The sequence below is a fragment of the Crocodylus porosus genome, unplaced genomic scaffold (assembly GCF_001723895.1).
Source record: "Crocodylus porosus isolate Cpor-Errol unplaced genomic scaffold, CroPor_comp1, whole genome shotgun sequence".
In the NCBI taxonomy this organism is placed as follows: Eukaryota; Metazoa; Chordata; order Crocodylia; family Crocodylidae; genus Crocodylus; species Crocodylus porosus.
This window is the reverse complement of record NW_017728886.1, coordinates 237,722,459-237,731,423: the sequence shown is the minus strand read 5'-3', so window position 1 is coordinate 237,731,423 and position 8,965 is coordinate 237,722,459. Positions and strand designations below refer to the sequence as shown.

The 8,965-nt window shown below is 42.8% G+C and overlaps 1 protein-coding gene across 1 annotated transcript in view; it reads left to right on the top strand.

The window, feature by feature from the left end:
* Positions 1–1,630: 1,630 nt before the first annotated feature.
* Positions 1,631–8,965, top strand: part of DPYS (dihydropyrimidinase) — a 57,001-nt gene continuing 49,666 nt past the window's right edge. The window contains exon 1 of the mRNA XM_019551753.1: positions 1,631–2,481. Within this exon, the coding sequence (XP_019407298.1) occupies positions 2,221–2,481 (261 nt within the window). The 5' untranslated portion in view covers positions 1,631–2,220. The remainder of the gene's footprint in view (positions 2,482–8,965) is intronic.

The following is an 8,965-nucleotide window of genomic DNA, read 5'->3' as shown; positions in this document are numbered from 1 at the left end:
AACCCAAGTTGGGGTTTCAAGTTAACGGTTGTATTAATCAGGCAGCACGCTATACAGCCCCACAAAATTATTGCTACGTACACGTAAACTGGTAGCAGGAGAGGAAAAGTTTGGAGGGATTGGAGTCACGGTGTGTGGGGACAGAATCCAGATCCTGTGTTTGGGGAAGGAAGGTGGATGATAGCTACCTATCCTGGGCTGTGAGTTGATGCTGGATGGCAAGTCAGGGTCTTCTCCAGCAGGGTGTTATCCAGAGGGGGTCACTGGCAGGGTCTCTGGGTGGATAGGTTGTGTGGTGAGGCAAGACAGGGATGGAGGCTGGCACGGGTGGCTGGGCCTGCCACATCAGGGCCGGGGAGTGGAGCACTTCCCTGGAGCTGGCGGAGCCCATGCCAGCCTCTCTTGGTGTGCAACCTTGAAAAGGCTGTGCGCAGCCACACTTTTAGTTGTGCCCAGCCCCGCACATGCGCACATTAGAGGGAACCTTGGTGACAACACCATTTGGTCAAAGCTGAGAATTTTAGAAAATTCTACCCATGACTTGCATGGAGTGATTTTTAAAATGCTGCATAATTTTCAGAAGTCTTTTTTAAATTGGCTCTTCTGGGTTGAGGGGAAGGGGAGAGGCTTTTTTTTTTTTATAACTCTTCTTTTCTTCATGCTACAGTCACTGTATGCACCCTGGTTACTCAAGGCAGTAGCAATTTGATCCTCTCTCAGACAGATTGTCTGCCCAAGACTGCAGTATGCATACTTTCTGTCAGTATGCAACAGAAAACTTGCTCCTTATTTTGTAAGCTTAGATTTGAGCAGGTGGTATTAGTTCCAACATGCCTTTTTCTAACTGTTAGTCAAGCCTGCACTTTCTGTGACTAAAAAGTATTTGTCAATGGTTTAAGACACTTTAGGATGTATTTTCTATAGAAAAGTTGATTTATTCATGTTGTACAGTTACCTTTACAAGGCCCCCATTTCTTCCTTGACTTCCAAGTCATTTTCTTAATTTTGGGGTCTGGTGCTGCACAGCGCTACTGCCTTCCGCAAGTAGCCAGTTATTTTCCATCTCCGGTGCAGCCAAGTGTGAAAGAAACTTGAAGCCCTTCTGGTTAAATGTGGAACATTTCATGGCAGCATCCATTCAAAGTGGTCCTCCCTGCTCAGCCCCTGTGAGGGTTTCCTGAGGGTGGCAGCAAGAAGGGAAGAACTAAGGAAGGCAAAGGGGCAGCATTCCACTTTCAAATAAGAGACTTTTTGCTAGCTATCTCACCTTCCGAGCAGGGAAGCAGCTTTATGAGAGGTGTGGTTAAAGAGTTTCCTGCAGAGCTGTGTTTTTCATGGGGTTGCTGGTCTACTTCCTATTTTCCAAGAAATAAGAAATGAATATTGGGTGCCCTCCTTTTGTCCTGAGCAATGTTTCCCCTTAAATTCATGCAGCTGAGGGGCAGAGTGTGTAGAATGGAGGAAGATTTTCTTGTATGTTGGACTCTGTATTGTCTTAACCTCATCATTAGAGGCTGAAGCTTGCTTGAAGGTCTCTGCTTCTGCTGCTCTTGGACAACTTTTGAAGAGCTCAGTAACGTGTGCCCCACAGTTGTTGGTCAAATTCTGACACTGATTTTCAGATCACGCACTACTCACTTTTGAACCTCTGGCCATTAGGACCACGGCTGAATCTGTCAGATGCTGAGTGCTCTTGGAAATGTTTGGGTGCCTAAGCCAGAGTAGAACTCCGTTGACAAGCTGACCCCAAATAACCTTTGTAAAGACACGGGCAAGAATCCTGCTTTCTCTTACCACTCTTTTGCTGCCTAACTGCTCAGCAGATACTATGAGTTAAGTTGGCAGGGGGAGGAGCTATTTATGAAAGAGGAGTGTCTTCTGACCGATTAAAAAGCAATGTCCTATATGTCTGTGGGCCACTTGTAAGTAACTTGACCCTCTGAGAGGGGGTGAGCGGCAAGTGTTGTCCTGGAGAAACAGCTGGGATCAGTTTGAGGGGCAAAAATAGTCAGGACAGATTCGGAAGGAAAGGGAGAGAGAAGCTTTAAAACTTTGCATTCAAAGTGCTTTGGTCTTTCTCAGTTTGTGCAAAAATCAGTGATCCTTCTGGGACAAAGGGCTAAGCAGTCACAGCCTGTTATCTAGAAGTGTTGCAGTTTCTCCTACTGCTCTCTAAATTCAGACCCTCTGCTGATCTGTTAAGATCTTGGACTAGAAGCCATGGCTCCCCACCAGCAGAGGATTTTGATCAAAGGTGGAAGGGTGGTGAACGATGACTGCTCACAGCTGGCTGATGTGTATGTGGAGAATGGAGTGGTGAAGGCTGTGGAACCGCACCTGCAGCCCGGGGCACCTGCTGGACTCCTTGTCATTGATGCTTCCAACAAGCTGGTTCTGCCTGGGGGGATTGATACCCACACACACATGCAGTTCCCTTTCATGGGCACAAGATCCAAAGATGACTTCTATCAGGGAACAAAGGTAAATCTCTCCAACTCTGTCTTGTCTTTCTCAGAAAGAAAACTCTCTACTCAGCTTTCTTGCTAGAGGAGGGGAGTCAATCATTCTGTCGTATCCTGATCACTTTTCCTTGTTAGAGAATCAGCACAGAAAAAGGAGGGGGATCTCCTCCGTGATTTGCCACCACATCCATTTCTCTGTCTCGGATACAATTTCTGTTGGCCAGACGCATTCATTCATGCACTCACTTGCTTAGTTTTGCATTTGGATTCTGTTTGCTTTATCTTTACAAATAAGGTAGATTATATGACCAGGGCTGATGTTGTAACAACTCTTCCTTTAGCAATTATACGTGTTCAAAAATTTTGAGCACATTTGATTCCTTGTGTAAATTTCTGATATTCTGCTTGGCAACTAAAGTTCTCGGTCCATAGAGCAGATTCAACCTTAACTGCTTTTCTCTGCCCAACCAGTTAATTGGTTTATTGCCACCTTCCACTGTTTTCCCTGACCTAGGAGTGTGATTCTGTATCTCATCACAGAGTCCTTTGAGCCATCCTGTTCATCATAAGGTAAAATTGCCATATGCAAACAGAAAAAATTTGGCAAGAAAACAACCCTATCCTCCTAAAAGATAAACTAAATTAAATCTATATGATATGCAAATATTTGTTGCAGTTTTAAAAATATAAAGGATACCTCCTAATAATTAAAATGTCTAAGAAATGTACATGTTCTAAAAGACATTGTGCTTTAACCACACAATGATAATTAATGCCCTTTAATGCTTGTAGTCCCATCTCCTCCTTACCCCATATTGTTACTAGGGTCTTAGCTGGACATTTCCATACTTCCACCGGTTTTCTTTTGTACTTAAAATTCACTCTGAATTTGTATTTTAATGCTTATTTTTATGGTAATTACAGCTGCCTTGTAAAATGCTTTATCCTGGCATTACTCATACGCACTTAGAATCTCAAGTCCAGTTCAAGTGTTTTTTGTACGCAATTTTTACACTGCTATTTTCTATGTTAATAGAATGCTGCTGCTTCTTAGTATGCCTTAAGAAGTCCTTGTCAACTGTTAAAATAGATGGTTCTTAAAATTAATACAAAACTGATTTTATCCATTCCAGCGGATATTTTCTAGCACAGTAATATAAGTTGTATGACAAACATCATGTTCGTATTTAGGGTAGACATAAAATAGATTAAACTAAATGATCTGATATCTACATACAGTTACACAGATGACCAACTGAAAGTATTTTAAATGTAATCGTAGGGCCTTCTGCAAAATCTGCACACTTCCAGGAATACCTGGTAAGGTGTCCATAAACAGGTAACAATTTACTCCGATAATTTTTATTTACTTTTTCTGAAAATTGTTCAACAACCAACTTTTTGTGAGTTTTGGTTGTTACTTTGGTTGGATATGTGGATCCTAACTAGATTAGTAATCCTTTAGGCTAGGAATGGACTTTGCATTTGTCCCAGCAAAAGTTGTGCCTGTGTTTGTCCCAGAATAGAAAAGATCAAGGATTGGCACATACATGTATCACCCTTCTGATAATGGTTTAGTGAGAGGCTGATGCACTGCCATGTTTCCACTATTGGTTCAATGATGCAAACTTAGAACAACCATCTAGACACAATCATTCAGGGCAAACTGCTATCAGTTCCTATCCCAGGAACCTGTTTAGTGTCTGTCCAGGGACAATGGATATTAGACATCTGAGCTATCACACTGTCTCTGGATAAAACGTTTTTCCCAGGACAAATGCAAAGCTTTAGTAGAATTAGAATAAATTTTCTGATGTAAGTAATCACATTTATGAGTTCAACACTTTCTGTGAGTATTCTTCAATCAATACTTGCTGAAGGCTTGATAATTACCGCAGACTGGTCCACCACAATATACTTTTGAATGCATAGAATTCTAGATGAGAATAAAGAGCTCAGGAGTCTGGCATGGGGCTCATCTGCAGGAACCTGGGTAAAGCTAATTGCCAGAAAGGCACTTAGAAGACCCGAAAAAAATAAAATAGCTGTCTCCAGTCAGGGCATCTCTTTTGTTTACCAAAGTGGTGTCCAAATTACATTGCTGTTGGACTTGGGTCAACTTCTGGGTGGTTCCTAGGACCAAAACACCTTTACCCACCTATGGACAACTAAGTGACAATCTTTTCCAGTTAGGTAAGGATCTGGGTATGGGGGAGTATTGTAACAGGAGGCTTGTAACACACTGATCTTAGAAGTTGCACTGGTTATTTTATTCAGCAGTCCATCTGCTCATAGAACAGCACAGCTTCATGGGTGTTTTAAGGCTAGGAAGTCCATTATGTCATCCTGTCTGATGATGCAGGTTCTAGAACTTCAGACCATTACACCACTCTCTGGAAAAGTAACTAGACCCAAGCTGAAAACATCCAAAGACAGAAAATCTTATGGTAGTTGAGTCTACATTCAACCAGATTTATCTCAAAGCAGTTTCAGCCATTTTCAAACTAATTTATGTGCACTGAACATCTGTTCTGTTACAGGTTTAAACCAGTTTCTGATCACTTAAACCAGCTTATGTGTAATGTCTGTCCCTATCCCTATCTATAACTTGGGGGTTAGGTTGCTGTCCTAGTTTGGATTCCAGTGCAGAACAGCAAATATGTTCTTGGGGCCTGGAAGGTATGAATTGAGGAAAGGCTGATAGAACGAGGGTTATTTAGTTTGGAAAAGAGAAGACAAGGAGGGATTTAATAACAGTTTTCAAATACTGGAAGGGTGATTACAGAGAGGATAGAGATGTGTTTTTGTCTGTGTCTGCAGGGGACACGACTAGGAGCAATGACCTTAAGCTTCATGGAGAAAACCTAGGTTCTAAGCTTTGGAACAGACTACCTAGAGAAATTGTAAAACCTTCATCCCTGGAAGTTTTTCAAGAGCAGGTTAGACAGACTCTTGTTTTATTGAGGGATGCTACCTGCCTTGAGCATGGGGCTAAATTAGATGACCTTGTGAGGTTCCTTCCAGACCTACTTTCCAATGAGCTTAAGATTCTTTTAAGGATGTTTCAGAGTACTGTTCAATATTATCACTGTTAGATGTGCAAACTGCTATACACAAATCACAAGATAAGCCCAGTGATTTCAAATAGAAATCTATGGCTTTGACAGTATTCTGACCTGTTGTGCAACACAAGAATTGCATGCTGTCCACATCCTTTTTAAAGTGTGGGGGCCCAAAACAGTGCACAGTATTCCAAGAGAGGCCTCATCAGTGCTGACTGGAGCTGAAGAATCGCTTCCCTAAATTTTTCAAGTGATGGTCCAATTCATACAACCCAGTCTGCTGTTGGCTTTTTTGCAACAAGAGCACAATGTAGGTTCACTTCAGCCTCTGTGATTAATCTGTCCCAAGTGCCGGACTTTTCATTTGTCCTTGTTGAATTTCATCTGATGGATTGTGGACTGCTTCTCCAGATTTTCCAGGTCGTTCTGGATCCTAGCCATTAGAGCTGTGCGAAATGCCTGCATTTCATTTGGGCTTTGGATTCAGCATTTTGGAGGGAAAGTGTTTCGTTTTGGTGTTTTGTAGGGCTGTCAAATGGCTGTTTCGTTTCATTTTGGATTTGTCATTTCAGAATGATTTGTTTCGGTGTTTCAAATCACTGTCCTGTTTCATTTTGGCCAAAACTGTTTCAGAGCCATTTCAGAATTTTGACAGTGTTTTGGCCATAGGCTATAATGGGGAATCACAAAGCTTCCTATAACTTTGTTGTTTCCTGTCTGATTCAGATGAAACGTGCAGGGATGCTAGCCCCTCCTGAGGCCATGAAGCCTGCCAAGCTTCAAGGAAATAGGTGCAGGGGTTTCTGGGAAATTGCACCTCAGGCTGTTGACAAGCAAAACCCATGATGTGTGGCTTTGTGTGTGTGTAAGACGCAGGAGAGTGAAAACTGCAGGGATGGTAGTCCATGTTCTCACCCTCACAACTCCACTGCAACCAGTAAGCCTCAGGCCTTTCAAAAATCTTACAGCTCTGGGCTTTCCCCAGCCAGGACTGTGTGGTGGCTAGAGGTTATCAGGTACCCACCTGACTTTCACCAGGGAGGTTCATGGTCCTGGCATTTCCTAGGGCTGCCATCCCACTGGCAGTCCCACCTATGTCTCCCTGGCAGGGTACAGTTTTTTAGGTCATGTCCAGGATGATGTGACCTCATCATCGCATCATATATGGGACCTCCTCCTCCCCATATAGCCCCAGCCCTTATTACCTCCAAGTTCTTCCTGGCATGGGAGCTCAGTAGGAAGATGTTCTTCCCCTGCTGTGCTGGTGAGAAACTAAACTGCCTTCTCCAACTCTGACAGGAGCATTAAATGGCCTCCCTCATTAGCACTTGTCCTGACACATACATAGCCCCTCGTGCGGGCATGAGGGAGGCCTGCCAGGTTTCAGGCAGAGTGGTGCAGGGGTTTGTTTTTTTTTTTTTTGAAACTGCATCTCAAACAGATGAAAGCAAAACTTGTGTCGTGTGTGTGTTAAGGGGTGTAGGTTGTAGCTGTGTTAGTCTAAGGACATAGCCCAGGCAAAGTTCTTAGGGTCAATATAATATCTTTTATTAAATCAACGGAATAGTTAGAGAAATTCTTCTTTGCAAGCTTTCAGGTTTAAACAGCCTTCATCAGGCTGAGAAAACATCTAGTTGGTATGTGTGTGCTCTTCCTGGATGGAAGGAATACTAAAGAAGCCAGAGGCTGGCATGCAGTGCAGGCAAAGGAAGCCAGTCAGTAAAAATGTAAATTGAGGCATCAGAGGGTGAGAGACAGTCTGGGGGTGGGGGAGCAGAGGGAAGGGGGATGTAGCAGGTAAAAGTGGAAAGTTACCTGCTGCTGCCTGGGGAGTCAGATGTCAAGCAGGCTGTAATGTGTCATAAATCCAATGTCTACACTGAATCCATGAGTTTCTGTATCTAGGAGACTGAGTCCATGAGTTTCTGTATCTAGGAGGTTGATGAAGTGTGTTTGTAAATTCAAACAAGCACCGAACCTTGCTAACCTCATCACCAGTAGCCAACTTCCTACACTGAATGGATGCAGACCATGCCATGACAAGAAATGCAAAACCTGCCAACATATCTCCAGTACCCCCACAAATTGTACACCAGAATCTATCAAAAACAAGAATACCCAACTACCTGTGGGGACACATTTCTCACAAAAAAAAACAAAAACCAAAAAACAATAGCGTCTCCAGTCTCTCAGTCCTGATCCTCAAAGGGAAATTATAAACCACTTCTCACAGACAGGCCTATGAACTTCACTACATCAGCCTCCTAGATGCAGAAACTCATGGACTCACATTTGTTCCTGGAGCACATTTGTAGTTTCTGAGGCTTCTAGTCTTTTGTCATAAAGATCTCAAGTTTGTTACAAGGGTTTGTGGTGCACAGGTCATGGGGGCACAGGGCATGCATTTATAAACCCAAGTCTTACATGGTTGCCTACATTTTAGGGTGCTGGACTTAATCCTTTCTGACCCCATGTTCCCTTCTCACATCTGTATTGGTCAATTTAGTGGTATAGGAATTATCATATTGAGTTGGATCCAAGGTGCATCTAGTTCAGCTTAGGTTCAATGCTCATCAGTTAGCAGCAGCTTTGATTTCCTAAAGTTTAGTAATGCAATTTAAGCCAGAAAAAGCATAATTTCCAAAGAAAGTTAAATTGAGAAACTCTGTTACAAAACTATTATAATTGGTTGCTTTGGAAACTTGGCAGTTCAAGTAGTACTGCATTGTTTGATGTTCCCAATACCTTGGACTGGTTGCTGAATACACATCATTTTTTCTAGGAAGCTTAAATTAAAAATTTGCTGATGAGCTGATCTTACTGCTGTTGTCCATATGTACAAGCTGTGGGACTGGATCGTTTTACTACTGCCCATCTATAGCTGATTCATCTGGTAGCATTTATTATGGTTATAGTCAACAATAAACAGTCATTTATTTTATAAATATGAAAAATATTTTGCAAATTATAAAAAGCAGAAAAATAATGTTCTTATTGCAAATGTCCGCATCTTAGATGCATTCTAGTTGGGAAAAGGCCATTGTATCCAAACACACATTGCAAAAAAATATGAATGTTTTAACAGGTGCATAGAACATAGCAACTTCTCTCTCTCTCCCTCTTAAAGATGTTACTCAGTAAGACTCATAGGAATGCTATATACACCTATATATCAAGCTGTTTTTGATATATCTGGGAAGCCCCAGGACTCACTGCTCCTGCTGGCAAGGAGTGATCCCTGCTGCCCCCCTGCGCCATGTGGGGTGCTCTGCATGAGCCCCCAAAGCCCCGATGCCACTACGGGTGCAGTGAGTCCTGGGGCTTTTCTCTGCTTTTTTTTCTTCTTAAAAGGCCAGAGCTGACCTGGGCAGGGCATCCATGGTGGAGTAGGGGGAGTGAGGGAGGGGATGGGGGGGGCTTGTGGGAGAGCCCCCCATCCAG